Source organism: Artemia franciscana, chromosome 15 (assembly GCF_032884065.1).
Source record: "Artemia franciscana chromosome 15, ASM3288406v1, whole genome shotgun sequence".
Lineage (NCBI taxonomy): Eukaryota > Metazoa > Arthropoda > Branchiopoda > Anostraca > Artemiidae > Artemia > Artemia franciscana.
Window position 1 is genome coordinate 24,699,002 of NC_088877.1, and position 17,908 is coordinate 24,716,909.

At 34.8% G+C, this 17,908-nt stretch overlaps 1 protein-coding gene across 2 annotated transcripts in view; it reads left to right on the top strand.

The window, feature by feature from the left end:
- LOC136036232 (phenoloxidase-activating factor 2-like) overlaps positions 1–12,168 on the top strand; it is a 123,437-nt gene extending 111,269 nt beyond the window's left edge. For both annotated transcript variants that reach the window (XM_065718329.1, XM_065718330.1), the window contains exon 7: positions 5,773–12,168. In XM_065718329.1, the coding sequence (XP_065574401.1) occupies positions 5,773–5,952 (180 nt within the window). In that variant the 3' untranslated portion in view covers positions 5,953–12,168. The remainder of the gene's footprint in view (positions 1–5,772) is intronic.
- The last annotated feature ends 5,740 nt before the right edge of the window (positions 12,169–17,908 follow it).

Genomic DNA, 17,908 nt, shown 5'->3' on the forward strand with positions numbered 1-17,908 from the left:
ATTTTGGGACTCTTCCAGAGAAGGCCATGTCCCCAGACTAAAATTTTTCTTGTACACCAGTTCCCACTTAGTCCACTGACTTATAGTGTTAAATTTCAATAATGGTGACAGAACCATTTAAGGTACGGCAAACTCCAAGCTATGTCAAATGTAATTGTTTATTTTGACTTTATGAGGCCTATTGTTGACTGATTCTAAATTTGGCAGTCTCACATGGTTAGCCAGTAGTAAATTTTGAAGAAAAGGATTACCAAAACGACAAGTAGGAAGTTGAGATGGCAGGTTTGGTCTCCTTGACATATATATTTATTTTTTTTTTTTGTATATAGATATTCTTACTTTTAAACAAGTCGGAAGAAGACTGCATGCAATTTTGCATCACGCTATTTAAAGATTTTTATTTTGCATGAAGAATTTTGAATTGAAACGGTGAATAATCTGTGGTAAGCTTGTCAATTTGTCACATAAAGTGAATGACCGATTTTTTTTTTTTAAATAAGAAAAGAAAATGAAAAATAGATACGATGTGAATATTGTTCATCCAAGCGTGCTTCATTTAGGCTTTGTTCACACGAATCTTAAAAATAGTTCCCAAGTGAGTTTATAGGGGCAAAACAAAGCCTAGCTTTAGGTTTACATAGCTGCTCCTTTGCGTAAAAACGGCTTTGTTGCGGTTTCTGTCAGATAACGCCCTTTTTTCCGAATATAAATGTGCCATGACTGATCAATCGCCGCGTTGAAACCTTTTAACTGAGCCACAGAAAAGCGCATGTGTTAGAACAAAATTACTTTTTACCTTATTCCACGTTTGACCGTATGCATTTGGATGAACAGAAGAATCCAGATTGATATAGAGAGTTTTTCATTTTGGTTGTATCTCTTGTGGATACACTTCGCGTAAAAAAAAACAACAAAAAACTGTTTGAACCCAAGGTATAAGATCCATGCTGACCCTCTTTAGATACAAAAAGAAGACGCTCTCAAAATTATAGTTTCTTTAATCTAGCTACTCAGGACTAAGTGGTGATGACATTGTCGCATCTGCAAAACCTGCCAAATTGCCACAATTTCTCTTTTTTGTATATTTACTAGCTATTTAGTTCCACTTTATGCTCTATTTAAAACTTATTACATAAGATCGAAGTCCTGTATGGCTTTTTGATAACTATCAACTATATTCTCCCTTTCCAGAAGATGACCCATGACTTATACAGGGACGTCATTTTAGTCTTTCTTTGGGAGAAGGGGACAAGAACAAGATGTCAGAAAACAATTATAAGACTAGCGGCTGAGCACCAAAAAACATCAAAAAATACTTGTAATGTTTTCTTAACCAAGCACCTCAAGGACTACGTTAAAACTATAAAAAATAGGTGAAGTATCGAACGAACATAGGAATATTCGTAAAAAGAATCCTGGAATCTTAGGAGGTACACGGGCCTGAAGGCTTCCACCTTGCACACATTTCTTATCATCAGTTCATCATCCCTTTTCTATGAGGAGCCATTGATATCTTAGGTTAGGTTAACCTAACCTAACCAAATCTAGACATGACATTACTTGTATTTTCTGTCCTAACTGTCTCACTTGTAATTCGTAGGTTTTAGTATGCACCCTAACCTCAGCATTTTTCTGCTTCGCAAATGAACTTCAATTATTCCCTCATCAACACTATTCTGCAGAAGCGGTCGGCCTACACTTAATTTTAAAATAGTTTTAGATTTTCCAGATTTTGGTTAATATTTATATATATATATTTGACAATACGCTAACTTTCATTAAGTTTTTGAAGTTATTTTATAGAACGTAATTGTCAAACAGTTCGTGGTAACGAACTGTAGTAAGGAGCGACCCCGCTCAATAGTAACCGAAACTCTAAAACGGAACTTTGATGCCAATAGTTACATCAAATGGATTTCATTTTTACGTTGATTCTAAATGTATAAGTTTCATGAAACACCCCCTAAAAGTCAAAGAATCTTAACAAAAATCAGGTCATCAGATTCCGCGTATCAGAGAACACTACTGTAGAAGTTTCAAGCTCCTATCTGCAAAATGTGGAATTGTGTATTTCTCCCCAGAAGACAGATCACGGGTGCGTGTTTATTTTTTTATTTTTTTTTTTTTTTTTTCCCATGGGTGATCTTATCGACCCAGTGGTCCTAGAATGTCGCAAGAGAGCTTATTCTAAAGGAAATTAAAAGTTTTAGTGCCCTTTCTAAGAGGCCAAAAAAATAGGGGGGCCTAGGCCCCCTCCCACACTCATTTTTTCCCAAAAGTCTTTGGATCAAAATTTTGAGGTAGCCATTTTGGTCAGCATAGTTGAAAAACCTAATAATTATGTCTTTCAGGACGACTTCATCCTCCACAGTCCCCAGGGACGGGGATGCAAATTACAAACTTTGACCATTCTTCACATATAGTAGTGGTTATTGGGATGTGCACAGACGTTTTCAGGGGGATTTAAAAGGGGGTCGGGGGAGGGGGGCCGCAGGATTTTCTAGCATTATTTAAAAAAAAGAAAAACAATGAGCAGATAACTAAAAAAAATATTTTCAGGTGGAAGTAAGGAGCAGCATTAGAACCTAAAACGAACAGAAATTATTATGTGTATAAGGGGGTTCTTCTCCTTCACAACACCTCACTCTTTACGCTAGCGTATTTTTAGTAATTTCGACTATTTATTCTACGACCTTTGTGATTCAGGAGTCATTCTTAAAGAATTGGACAAAATTTGAGCTTTAGTATAAAGAGCGAGGTATTAACAAGGGGGGAACTCCCTTATATGCGTAATAAAAATATACGAATATAGAAGTTCGTTACGTAAGTTAATTCGTAAGTTACGTTTATTTTTTACTAATAAAAACGTTCTTAAAAAAATCAAAAGTTCTAGTTGCCTTTTAAGTAACCTAAAGATTCAAGGGCAACTAGGCCTCCTCCCCCGCCTCTTTTTTCTCAAAATCGTCCGATCAAGACATAGAGAAAGCCATTTAGAACAAAAAAAATTAATATGCAAATTTCGTTTTAATTATTCTTGTGCGGAGAGCCAAAATCAAAATATACATTAATTCAAAAACGTTGAGAAATTAAATAAAAAAAACAAGTTTTTTAACTGAAAGTAAGGAGCAACATTAAATCTTAAAACGAACAAAAGTTATTCCGTATATGAAAGGGGTTGTTCCCTCCTCACCGCCCCGCTTTTTATGCTAAAGTTTTTTACTGTTTTAAAAAGTAGAGTTGAGAGAAAGAGTCAAACTTCAGCGTAAAGAGCGGGGTGTTGAGGAGCGAACAGCCCCTTTCATATACGGAAAAACTTCTGTTCGTTTTAACTTTTAATGTCGCTCCTTACTTTCAGTTAAAAAAACTGTTTTTTTTTATTTAATTACACTTACATTTCACTGTTTTGATCCCCCTTTTCTTCATTCTATTCAAAATTCATCACCATAGATTATTTTGATTATTCTTTTTGGAAGAGCCAAAAATTAATTATTCTTCCTGGGGGATATCAATTAAGACTTTGTTTTTAATATCGCCAACTGATACATCTGTCATCCAAAAAGCTTGGGAGATATAGCCCCTTTGCCCCTTCAATTGACGTTCCTGGCTGAAATATACCAATAGTGCAGCTAAAATGCCTATTGTTTTTTTTTATAGTTTTGTTGATCGTTCAAATTTCTAATTGTTTTCCCTAGAGATTGCGCTATTCTAAAAATAAAATTTTTTGTTGCATAAGGCTTAGGGGTTAGACGGTAATAGCCCTCTAATATATAGGATAATATATTATATGTCCAAACCTCGCTGTTGACTTCCATATGAAAAAATAATTTCTATTTATTTGACTTATGGTTATTTTTACATTTTATTCAAAGCTGGCCCAAATATAATACCCAACTCTTTATTCTAGAGTATTTTTTGCATTACAATGGTTTCAAGAAGAAGACTGCCCCTGAAAAATATGCGCCTCTTTATTATTCTTAGAGTCTTCTTTGGAAGAAGGGGGATCACAAATGCCTAACATGATTTCTTGGGTTATGATGCCTATGGTTTTCACATTGGTGCTCTTTAGACAAATTTTTTTGTTAAGGAATACCGTCAGCCCTCATTTGCCTTTGTAGAGGCAAACATTTGAGTATGTAATTAGAAGGACTGATCTATCCATCCCTCAGTGCCTATATTTAACGGTTAGCATCAATATTCTTTCAAATGAATGGAGCTTAATGTATAAATCCTCCCCCATCCCCAATCACGCAAAAATTTGGAAATTTAGGGCTTAAAAATTCATGTTTTAGAGGCTTTAGGCAACCCTTATACCTGAAAAAGAATGGTCCAAACAAATTTCATCTGAAGTTGGTAAGCAAATGCGGTACTCCATAACCGTTATCAATGCTTCAAAAATTTTCTATATGCCATAAGTTTGGTGTATGTGGACTCTATTTACGTTTGGGGATGTTTAGCCACCGTGTGGCTGCATCACCTAAGAAGATTTGAGGCTTTGTAAATAGCTTTGCGACAGTACTAAACCAATTGGAAACATCAGAATTCTTGCTTGACACCAGACCAGTGTCGAAAATTTGTGGCCCAAATGGAAGAGATAAGCCCTTTGCTATGTCATGCTCTCTTTTATTGCTTCAGTAGAGCCCCCAATACTTTGAAGTTTTGTTCGACTCATCCCTCTCCCGGTATTCTGTGACCATAGGTGGAATACGACCATCTCCTGATGACAAACAGAAAAAAAAAACAAAAAAAGACGTAGCCGTGACCAGCCTACTCTTTTAGAAGGCTTGGAACTTCCAGTTTCGGATTGTTAGATATGTTGAACGTGATGGTTTGCCATTCACCAATACTGCCCCTCCTCCTTTGGTGATCTTAACTACCTTTTTTCTTCTATCACACACATTGTTTTGTGCTAATGGATCTTGGTGGTCACAATCAGGATTAAGGAATTTTGTGTAGTTCAAGTCAGGATTTAAATCAAATCCTTTGATGTCTATATTGTAATCGAATTTCCGTTCTAAAGAGTTTCGGGTTCTATTGACAGAGGTTACTCCATGTATTCCATAAATGGCCATGAGCGGTTTGATCAGCAAAAGAAAGGTTTTCAACTGATTCAATTTAGTCACTCACCTTTGAAAGCCTGTATCTCAAACACCTACGTGCCCATAAACTTAACTTGGATGGATCTGGTGTTTTGGGGGAAGGGCTTATAATTGAAAAACGCAAAAAGAGACAAATTTTATGAAAGATACTAAGAATAAAAAAGAAGATCTTAAAGTCCTTCAAAATTGTGATTCAAAAATACGGGTGTGAATACCCCCGGCTTACATCAGCTCACCTTCTTGGGGACTAGTCAACTTAAATACTTTGTTAACTCTTTATTGACAAGCTATCAAACCTCGGCAAAGAAAAGAAAAAACCTTGTAGTGATATTTTTTTTTTCAAAACTCGAAATTCTATCTATGGTTACTAACTCGAAAGAAAATGAGCATAAAGAATGTGTGGGTTACCCATGTGTTTCTGTTTTTTCTAATAATGGCTTTTTGTACAAGCCACTGCTGTCTTATTTTGGTTTTAGACCTCTCAAAATTATAACTTTAAGGGAAACGGGAAACATTTAAGGGAAATGGAAACCTCCTGGGAGGGTGTAAAGAGGGAGGATTTAAATAGATTGGGTGGAGAAGCGTGCGTTGATTTCTAGGCCCCAGATGCCTTGGTGCTGCGGTGAGTGTTAGTAGTAGTAGTAATAAATTATAAATAATCTCTATATTTTTTTAGGGCGATGGTGGCGGACCACTGGTTTGTGAAAAAGAAGGACAATGGTACCAAGTAGGTGTTGTTAGTTTCGGCATTGGATGTGGCAGAAACGGCCTACCTGGTGTTTATACTCGTGTCGCCATGTTTGATCGTTGGGTTCGTGAAACGATTAAAGCCTTTAGAAAGTTGCCAAAGTCTTAGAAAGTCGCCAAAAGAACGCTATGAATTAAAGTGAATGACGTTAAGAACAAAAGCCATGCTATAAATCATTACGGAAATTCTCAATGTATTGCCAAAAAAATGAGGCTTTGTTCATATCGTATTTTGGCCTGAATTTACAATTAAGTCTGTGAAACTGAGTGAGCTGTTTTAAACGAATACTAAAGGACAAAGTGTTTAATACTATTAAACAAGAAGGCTATATTGTTTAAGGTTACTTTTGCTTAAGTCACTTATTGTTTAAGTTATTATGACTTATTGTTTAAGCTACTTGCCTAAGTTTACTGTTTCTATTGTCCGTTACAAAATTGCGAGAACTATTTCGTGCGGTGAAGTCATAGCCTGAAGCTTAGAGTTTAAGATTGTGAAGATTTAATAAAGTGCTGCTTAATCTTGCTGCTGTTTCACTTAAGTTGACTAATTGCTTAAGTTCGCATGTCTAAGCTTACTGTTTATACTATTTGTTGGATAATCAAGCGATCTGTTTTAGATGGTCAGTAATGGATGGTCAATAAGAATTTAAACGAAAAACTTAGACAGTTATAATGCACAAATTTACCTTTTTTAAGTTATTTAATCAAGTTTATGTATATATTGTTTGTTGTGCGGTTTAGAAAACTGTGTTGCTTTCAATTAGTTTTTTTAAGAATGTCATATTTTGTTACTGGATTTTACTCCTATCCCTGTGACAGAGTCCAAATCTATTCCTATCCCTGTGAAGATATCCCGATGAGTTGGCCTAGTTTGCTGTATCTACAAGAAAATTGTCGAAGATAATGGACTTTAACGAATCTGAGTTTTCCCTAGTATTAATAGCAGCCCTTGAGAAGAAATCAATTTCATAGATTATTGTTATACAACTTGTATTGTTAGCTAGGTTTAAAATATTTTTATGTCTTTTTAGTATTATCTTCTCTATCCCTGAAAAAAAATAAGATTAATTTTCGTCACTTTTAATTGGCTTAATAAGACTGAAGTTTTAAGCGGGGATTCTATTACAGCGCTTAGTACCAATTTACAAAAATGTAGTGGGATCAAGGTTTTTTCGATTATTTTAATAACGACAAAAAAGGCATTTTCAAAACTGATTTTTTTTTTTACTGAAAATGCCTAAAAATTGCATTTCAAAATCTTTAGTAACTTCCCCCTTTTATGTAATTCGTTACATATTTTTGACTTGCTAATGGATGCTCAGTACAACCCAGACATTTGTAATTTATAGTTTTCATTTCTTATACTACTCAAAAAATTTGTTACGTCATCGGCTATTGAAACGTTGATTTAATATCACTACTTAAAAAAAATTGATTAAATGTTGAAGTTGACTTTACTGTAAAATGTTCATGTTCTTATGGCAAATATTTTACTTTCATTTCTTAGAATTAGGCCTAGTAATTTGATTTTTTAATCACTCAAAAGTGGGTAATCACATTTTGAAAATATATTGCAAAACGAGCGACAAAAAAATCATAACCATTCAGTAAATATTTCAAATAATATTTGAATAAATAATTCAAATTAATTGCTCAAAAAAATAATCATTTCACTGCACCATCGTCGTTTGATTTTCGGCGCATTTTTTCAGATACATGATCAAGAGGGTAGCTATGGGCCAAGCCTCCTCTCCCTAAACTTCTAGGTCTCTTCACAATTTTTATATATATATAGATATAGCGTACATGCCTATTTTTCGAATTCACCTCATACCCAATGACACATATTATTCTGTATATATCTATTGAATTAGGTCACATATTAATAAAACCTAGCCCTCTAGAATCATGGCATATAATCATAGATCTATCAATATTCCGGTTTGCCACCAATAATTTTCGTTAGGAAGTCTGTCCTCTATCAGAATTTTCTGGAATATTCCCAAGATCGTTACTACCACCTCCAGAAACGTCCTGATTACTTGAATTACTTAAACTTTTTTTATCCATTATATAGTGTTATCTTAGCTTCCTCGCCCACCTTGTTACTAGTTAAATTTTTCCGCTTTCTTGCTACTGGTAAACAATTACGATTGTTCTTATTGTGTCAAAAGGGTTGCTGGTGCCTGGGGAAAAATTAATTATAGCAGCCCCCTCTCGATCAAATATTTAATCAAAGTGGGCAAACCCCAGCCATGGTACCTCCACGCACCATGACACCCGGGTGGCTGCCCCTCTCCCCACCTTTGAACTGTTCCGATTATGTCCACGTTCAGGGGAACAGTGTTATATCTGAGACGTTGATAGTTTTATCACTTGCCAGTTCAACACTGCGTTCAACATAACCTATTAACTGATTGCAATAAATGTCTTAACTTATTGATAAAGTTTAATTATTGTACTCAACTGAACGTAATTTTAACATCAAGGTAATTTTTTTAAAGAATAAATGTCTTGCAAACTCTTAGAACATTTGCAGCCAGGCCCAGATTTACCAATAGGCCTGGGCCTAGGGGTGCACAAATCTAGGAGGCACACAAAATTATCACTGAGTGATTATTTCTTAACAAAACCTAAACTGACATGGTTTATCGTCAATGTGCTGGTGCACTCCACCACCGCGTAAACTATTCACAGAAAAGTCATTTTAAAATTGCACAGGAATTCCATGGCCACTTATAAATTTTCAGATGTCTACCAAGAATGGTAGCTGAGAGTTCAGTATCGCCTCTCTCTTTCATTAATTTTGGCTCGCCAGTTGCATTCTGTTCAGTGCCTCCACTATCCCCAAATTTTTGGGATTTTCCCGAAAATTTTGCAAAAACAGGATCAAAGCTTTAAATCCACCTCTGTTTGCACCTAACCAAAAGCATTGTTAGCTCATACTGACTGATGATAAGTGTTCCAAGAATTTCCTATCTGTAAAAAGACGAGTTGCAGCCTATTGATCTCTGAAGCACAATCAACAAATTAATTGCAATGCATTCCAGTGAGTGCTTTTTGACGCAAATCATTATTGTAATTGCCTATTGAACGACAAAAAATTAAAAATCTGTTGCAAGAAGCTTATTGAACTTGGGGCAAGTCAAATCAATAGTGTCTTCTAGTGAAATACAAAGTCAGCTACGAATATCATCCAATCCAACTATTTTATTGTACATTCCATCAATCCTATGTTGTATTTTATCAAATGTTTGGTGATGACTCTCTTCGCCACAAAAATGAAAAGTTGACACCAAAAAGAAATGTGTGTAGGGAAGAGACTTTGAGCCCATATCTTCTGCAGCCTCTTGAAATTTTTCAGCTATGCTTGTAATGTCTTTTAAGTTTCATGTAATTTACATGTTTTGACATTCTTCAAGTTCGTCCCTCCCCAATAACGTCCCTGTAAATTTGCCTGTTTGGAAGATAGGGACACCCGCTCCTTTATCTTATTCCAATTCTGTCAATTCGTAAGAAAATTTTCTATTAAACAAGCTTGGGAAATAGAAGCTTCTTTCTTTGAAAGGATTTTGCCCTTCTTTGATTTAACGTCTTCGGGGCTCAGAAGCCCTCGCAGACTTTTTGTTTTTTATTGAGAAGATGGGCAAATCATTATTTTAGCATTATCCTATAGTTTACAAAACATAATATATTAACCTTTATTCATTATGTTGTAGGACATGCCCAAGTTATGGTTAGTGTTTTGATGTTCCACTTTTTTCCTAAGGCATTGATATAGTTATAGTTAGATATGAGGGATCTTTTTTTATAGTTGATGATGTTGAAAACGTATGCTATTATTCTGGCTTTATGACATTTTTTGTACTGTATGTAGATATAATGGTATTTATTATTATTGTGTCTGTATGTCATTTACGTTTCAAAACTTGTTCGTATATTTATGTAACAAATAGCGAGTTTTGTGTATTCTTTTCTTAGCGTTTTTGATTCCTGTAATTAAAAAATTGATGGATAATGCCGACTTCATGCTAAATTAGATGTTAATTTCAAAATTCTAGTAAGGTTATTGTTATTTTCACCCCCCCTCCCCTCCTCGAAAAAGAAAAAGAATTAAAATGTTACAAAACAAATAGACAAAAAAAATCTTAAAAAAGCCGAGGAATTTTCGAGAAAAAGTGAGGGGGGGGCTCTAGGCCATCATTTTAGTTTTCTCGGGGGACCTTTTGGACGAATCTTAGGGGTACTCTCCCTCCCCTTTCTTTGTGTAAGTAATAATGCATTTTATTGCTGATAGTATAAGCAAATTTATTCAAAGGAAAAGGGTGAAAACGAAAACAAAATTAAATGCCTTCGAAATGCAAGTGTAAAAGCACTAAGATGATTTTTGTCGTTGAATCAAGGCCTTATCAGCTAACGCTCGTATTTTTTTTAAATTACATGAGAATTCATTGAGTTTCAAGATGTCCAGGAATAGCACAATTATATTGTCTAATAAGAAATTACCTTAAAGAGTGTAGCTCCTTATATATGCAAAGAAAACTATGCTTATCATCATTAATATCACTACACAATATGATACCATATCGTCAGAAAAGTATGTTTGAAAGACGCCCATTTGCAAAATGCAGGGGGGATATTTTGATTTTTTTTATAAGGATACCAAAAATAAACTTTTCAAAATATAAGAGGGGAGGGGGCATTTTTCCTTCCCTATTTTCAAAATGAAAATACGAGAAAATATGATTACGAAAAGGGGATGGAGCAAATATCAGGGAGAGAGTAGACTAAAGGTCTAAGTACTACAAAAACTGTCACATAATGCCTTACCGTGGCTGCAGCACAAGATGGCATTCAATTTCATTAATATTAAATTAAAGAAAAAAGATAGATAACTGTCTTTTACTTCCGTGTCAAAAAGAGTGCTTTTATTCCACTGACTGATTTTTGTGATTTTATTTTCTTCAGCCAACCACATTGTTCCTTATTTCTGGGGAGACAAATAGTCCCGTATGTTTTCAACACCATTGGTTCTCTTAAGCTGAGTATTTTCTGAAGCAAATTTTTATGCAATGAAAAGAACGCAAAATCTGAGTTTTTTATGAAATTCTAAGCTAGTAAAAAAAAAAGAAAAACCTGCGAGTCTCAATGTTTCTATAAGCAAACTTCCTGTTTCTCTGTGATTAAGTCCGAAAACTACTTAGGTTTTGTTAACAAGCAATCGAAAAGACCCTATTAAAACAGTTTCTTAACCTGGACAAAATGTTAGGCGAGCGTTTTTCTGTCTGTCTTTACATCAATGTGGACCGTTAGTTTCTTAAAGAAAACGTAAGAATAATTAAGCCATTTTTGGACCGTTTTAACCATCAAATAAATTAGATGTCATTCCTGTAAAGCAAAATGAACCTTCCCCTATTACAGACCAGGGACCTCAATTCACAAAAATGTTGGAGAGAAAGATGTGATATTCAAAATCATGCGGGGGGGGGGGCATTTTTGCTTCTTTTTATTAATCAAAATCCTTTAAAAAAGAAATTCTTCAACAAACATACCAACACAAGGTGCTTTTCAAGGTCATGATGACAAGTTCTTCCCCCCCCCCCCTCCGCTCAGTTGACGATACTGTTATAGATGCTATACTAACTTCATGTATTTCATCCATTACAACTAGTGCTAAATCAAATTTGTATGGCTTTTTGTTAGAGACTGAAGGACTGTTTTTACCGATGTGTGGACTTGCTACTGTGTTTTTGTCCTGAGTAAAGAAGAGAGAATAGACATCCAAATGTTGAAACTACCCCGATAGGTAAAAAAAATACTTATTAGTTCTATTTAGTGAGCCATACTGGTAAAGCGCGGCGTTAAGGATTTCAAAAAAAGAGAGAGAGTGAACAATTCATCCAATTAGGTTTTCGTTTTATTCATTACTATAATATTAAACCTCTTTTTCACTGCATCTACTTTTGTCATCATATTTTAAAAAATGTGCTTTTTCGTATGAAAGAAAAAAACGATTTTAAGACTTCAAGTGACCGGAGACTAGATTAAATTTGAAGAGGACCCCCCCCCCTCTCTTTATACTACAGTTTCTCTTAGCATTGTTGAAACCTCATTTGAATACAGTTTGGACAAACAACTGTGAGAACAGTATGAAGCAGGAATATGTTTAGCTATAGTTTAAACTACCCTTTTTGTTTTCTTATGTGTGCTATGTTTTCCCGGTGAAGTTTCAATGTGATAATTAGAGCAGGTATTGTGTCTTTTTTATGTGTTTATAAGCCATTTTTGGATTTGTTTTGGTTCGCTATTAAAAACGTTTTTTAAATATTAGTTTCATTTACTTTCCATAGCTTAGAAAATACTTGGCTATTGTCTAGCATAATGTGAACAGTTACTTTTTGAAAATAGCTTCCCTTAATATTTTAAAGACAGGGAATTGAGTTTGATGAATAGCTTGATGAGTGAGACTTCCAAAGGTTTTCGGGAATTAGCATCTAAGCTGGTTTGCAAACGTTTTATTTTCCTGATTTTGCATTTTTCATTAAAATATGTAAGAAAGTAGAAAACTTGTGAAATAAAAAATGTAGTTAGAAATATATAATATGTAAAATGAAATATATTAGAAATAGAAATATTTAATATGTAAAAAGAAATATGTAAACAGAAATATGTAACATGAAAGAAATAGACCTAACAACTAGACACACTGCTTAGGTTTTCAAGAGGTTAAAAGTCAAGGAGAACCTTGTCTCTAGCCTTTTTGTTTAGAATTTCTTGATTCGTTGAAAAATAATCTGAGGATTTATTCATCTTGGAGAGACGAGACGCTTGTATCTCCACTAAATGGGATCCCTGATTTAGGAAGCCAAGTTGTACGAAATCGTTCTATAACTGTCCTCTAAAATTACTTCATATCATTTAACTTACTTCCAATCGTATAGCATTTCATTCGTTTCCAGTTATTACATACTGACTTCTTTCCATTCTTGGGAAATTTGACGATAATGGATTTTTTCTATTTAGATGGAAGAGTCTCAGTACTCCATAACTCTATCAGTAGCTTAAAAAGTATTTAAGTAGTTCAGATGGGATTTCGTGGTGGCCAGCTGCTTTCCTCTTCTTTAAACACTTAAGAGCAATGTCAACTTCATTGTAAAGAATTGTACCTGAACATGTATTGAATAGAATAGAATTTAATTTAAAAATTTCTTTCACGGTATGGTTGCCGAATTTGAATTTCGTGTCATAAATAGCACTGGTACACGTATATCGTAATGAAAAGTTTTGTCATCACTGATGTTCACGTCAGGTGAATTTAAACTTCACATCAAACATAATCCATGGTACGAAACACATAAATGAAATGAGTCAAAACTTATTTAAGAAAAAAACAACAAAAAAAGAAAAAAACAACGCAGAATTAATGACTAGTTTTCTTGGCTGTTATACAATTCAACAAAACTCTTGTAATATCTTTCATGCTTAGCAGGGACGGGAGTCAATTTACGGACACTTTGGGTCTTCATACGGGATGGTCTGCTGCAGCCGGGAAGGTAGGGCTCGGGGATGGTGGAACATAATCAGGAACAGAGAGGGTCTTGGTAGTGAAACAGAGGCACAGGAGATTCCTACTCACGGCCAACTTAGTGAGTCTGTACCTACCTAGTAGATAATGATATGGAACCTTCCCTTCGCCGTTTATGGTTCTAAATGCTTGTTTTTGGACATTTTCGCTATTATAAATATACTCTGAAAAAAAGACCGAAATATCACACCAGATAAGCATACTCCATTATTGGCCGTATAAAGAACAATACAGTTGGAGAAAACCCTTTGGGAGGTAAGAAAATTTCTTAATAAGTTTTAACAGGTGAAGCTTTTTTGAGGATGTTTTGAACACAGGCATCCCACTTTAAGTCAGCCTAAGTAGTTCAATATGTGTGAAAGAGATTTCGGGAGGAATGGGACTTATGAAAGAAGAGGGTGGTTTTAAAAATTCAAATGTCATAACTGACGATTTATTAGCCTTAAATTTCATTTTCGACAAAGAAGCTTCCTGTGTGACATCATCCAGTAGTCTCATAATTGAGCTTTTGATTTTCGTTGACGAACCTTAAGTGCAGACCGATCCACATACTTCCATTAATTTGTGTGGTCATTCATGAGGTTATTAATCATTATAAGGTAAAAAATGGGACCAATCAGGGTTCCTAGGGGGACTCCAGAGAAGATAGGAAGGGGGTCGGAATAAATATTTTTATATTTAAGCACTTGAGAGCGATTTGTCAAAAAAAGATAACAATTTCAACTAAAAAGGGACTCCCTTGAAGATCTGTCAGCAAATTATTTACGAGAGTATTGTGATCAGCTAATTTCAACGCTTTCTGGAGGTCAATTAATAAGAGATTCAACCATGTATCTTCGTTTTCAAGGTTTTTAAGAATAGTGTCAAGAAAACTAGCAAGGTAATTTGAAGTAGATGTCTCCTTCAGGTTTTCAAACCTGAAGGAATTTTCAGGCTTCAAACCGAACTTGAGATTAAAGAGTGGTGTATTTGGAATGTCAAGGGTTCTTGGGGGATATCTTGGCTGAGAGCACCAGCAAAGTATTGTCTCCTACATTCTATCACTTCTTCTTAACTGATCAAAAGCTGACCTTTTATGTATTTCACAAACAATAGGCCTTCTGTTTGGGTGAATGCTATCCTATTACTTAACATGTATACGGTTCTTCTGTCTCTATAACCTGTAGCTTGTTAAGTTTTTATAGCTAGGTTCTCAATATATACTCTCTTGTCCCCCCCCCCGAAAAACTTCCTTATTTCTTTATCCACACTCTTATATTGTTCTTTCAAAACATCAGAATTATGGTTATCGCAGAGATAAGTAAACGAGTACTGTTCGTCCGCTTTTTCTGTACAAACTTCCAAGTGCCATCGCTAGTTCATTCTTCTTTCCTATGCTTCTTATATTCAACCAATTTGATGGCAACGTCTTTAATACACTGCATCACAAAGTCCCTAACTGCTCTGTCCGTTGCAATCTTCAAGTCAAAAAATCAGCAAATTTATTTTTCAGTGCTAGTTCATATTTCCCTTCAGAGCCTTGTTATAAAACTTTCAAAACATTATTGTAGGTTTTCATTGCAACCTTCAGCTTCACAAGCTAATGGTCTGAGGAACAGTCTGTGCTGTAAGTATGGGGTCTTTTTAATTCTTGGTCTTGCCATTAGGAGAATTTCAAGTAAGTTTATAAACTACATTGTGCAGGAGCCACTTACTTCCAACAACTAATTAATTAAACTAATTAATTATTCTTAGTGAATAATTAATTGATTGATAAATGAATTAACTAAATAAATAATGGGTAGTGCAAAATACATGAGACGCATACCGTTTTCGCTCAGACCACCAAGTCCATGTCCCAATCACTTTGGGTGTGTATTGGGCATCACTTCCAACCTTTGCATTTAAATCCTCACAAATGACCACAGTATTGTATCGGTGGACTTTATGAGCAACGTCGTCAAACTGCTTTTAAAAAGAATTCTCGTCTGATTCATTTACTTTGTTAGCAGAGGTATACACCACAGTGATAGTCATCTTGTTATAATAGTAACAAATCTTACTCACACGATGTGGTTAATAACAGTTTCCCAATCTAAGCGAGATTTCCTAGCTCTCTTAGCGATCACAAGGGCCACTCCAACAGTTTTCGCCTGTTCTTTTCAGAAAACAGCAGATGGCAGCTTTGCATTTTGACAGTTTCAATTCAGGGATGTGTTCGATATGGTAGTAATGCTACTATGGTAATTTTCAAGGGTCTTTATGATGTTACTCATGATTTCAGGCTGTGCTAGTGGTTTAAAAGTCTCAAGCTGAATAGTTTGATTTGGAAAGTTCTATTATATTCAGAGATTGTTGCTCACAGTATTCTTCATCAATAGATCAGTTCGATTTCAAAGGCGATTCATTACTAATTCCACAATAGTTACGTTTTTATGGTGACAGGCTATTAGCCTGTCGAACAACCATTACCCCTTCACATGGACTTGGGAACATCAGTTACAACCCAAAAAAGCTGCCAGGAAACTCGTGGTAATTTTCCTGGCATGCGTCAGGTGTGTTTCTTCTTTAAAATGGTGAAAATACTAGGATACGAACTGATACAAAGGCTCTCATCCCAGACTCTTGTAGCCCGAAACAATACAATATCCATCTTCAGTCTCAATGCTTAAAATATTTAACAATATTCTGGAGGTACGAAAAATTTTTCACATAAACAATAAAGAGCTCAAGAAAAGGATCAAAAGAAAAGTATAACAATTCTGTTTCATGTTAAACAACTGAAAAGTCCCATATTGACTTCTGTCCCAAGTTTAATTGCTCCAAATTTTTCTTGAACATCAAGTTTAAAAAAAAAATGATTTTGGATATAATAACGTTGCAGAATGTTAATATCAATGTTCAAAATAAGAGCACTGAACCAAAAGACTTCAAATCAACCTCTTCAGAAAATTAGTTGCTCATGATGTAAAAGAACCCATCACCCTCACTGGGTTGAAGCTCTGAAGGCTTTTTAAACAGCATTTTCCTCAGATGCCATGAAGGTGTTCTGGCACAGAAAATACTATCCAAAGAAGGTACCATCATGACAGAAGAGAGAATATTTATCTGCACTGGACCAGTCAAGCAATCTGTTATTGCACCGCACAGGGTGAACAAATTTATTTCTATCTTTGATATTTACGAGCTTGTCATGGCCTTGGATGAACACAACTTTTACACTAAACTAAACTTTTAATGCTTTTTAAAAATATTCACTTTTTGGTTTTTCAGTAAAAATATAATTGGATGAATAAATGAAATAGATTTTTCCATGCCATTTTTATTACTGGTATTTTGTTTTGGCCATTAAGTTGTTTTGGCACAGAAAATACTATCCACTGAAGGTACCATCATGACAGAAGAGAGAATATTTATCTGCACTGGACCAGTCAAGCAATCAATCTATACTGATCCACGTAGGGAAAAGAAGCTATTAGAGTTACTTCAATGAGAAGATCAAAGCAATGCTATTTGAGTTGCTTTGATGTTCTCATTTTAGTAACTCTAATAGCTTCTTTTCCTACGTGGATAATTAGCGACAATTGTATTTATTATTATTGGCGGTGGTTTTATTTGTTTTTAGTTTAGTGTTTTCTCTTTTCATCTTGTGCTGAGGACGCCTAGTTTAGATATAGGCGAAATATCTGCGTTATTTTAGTCTTTCCTCTCTACTGGCCGCAGTCTCGTTTGAGGTTTTTTTTGTGGAGTTCTATCTCTCTTTGTTGTTTATTGACATGTCTAACCAGTTCGGCTTAAAAACTTTCAATCTATTATTGCACCGCACTGGGTGAATAAATTTATTTTTATCTTTGATATTTACTAGCTTGCCATGGCCTTTGAAGAAAACAGCTTTTACACTAAACTAAACTTTCAATACTTTTTAAAAATATTTACTTCTTGGTTTTTCAGTAAAAATATAATTGGGTGAATAATGAAATATATTTCCATGCCATTTTTGTTAGTGATATTTATTGACTGTTATCAACGGTATTTCAAAATTGTTAATAAGATAACTTGTGAGAAATTCTTCAACATGAATAGCCGCAAAATGATTCAGGTAAAGTCCGAAGGTATATACCGATAAAGTTTTGGCGTGCTACCGAATAAATTTTGGTGGCACGATGCCAAAATTTTGCCCAGGTACTTTGCCAAGTGCGCAAGCAGTCAAAATTTTCAACATCACCACTAAATTCTTTTTAAGTGTAACTTTGGGCACTATCTGCCCCTTCCCATGGGAACATTTTTTGTCGGCACCCCTGCCTCTCAATAATAATGACAAGCGAATTAATGATGAGTTGAAAATTCTAAAATTTTAACTGCATATTTAAAGTCAGTTTTCAGTATATAAATGACCCGAAGAGACAATCTTTAATCATAACTTATTGATTAAATTACCCCACTTAGCATTATAAGAACACTTTTTAAGATTTTATGCAGATGCTGAAAAGACTGGACAACT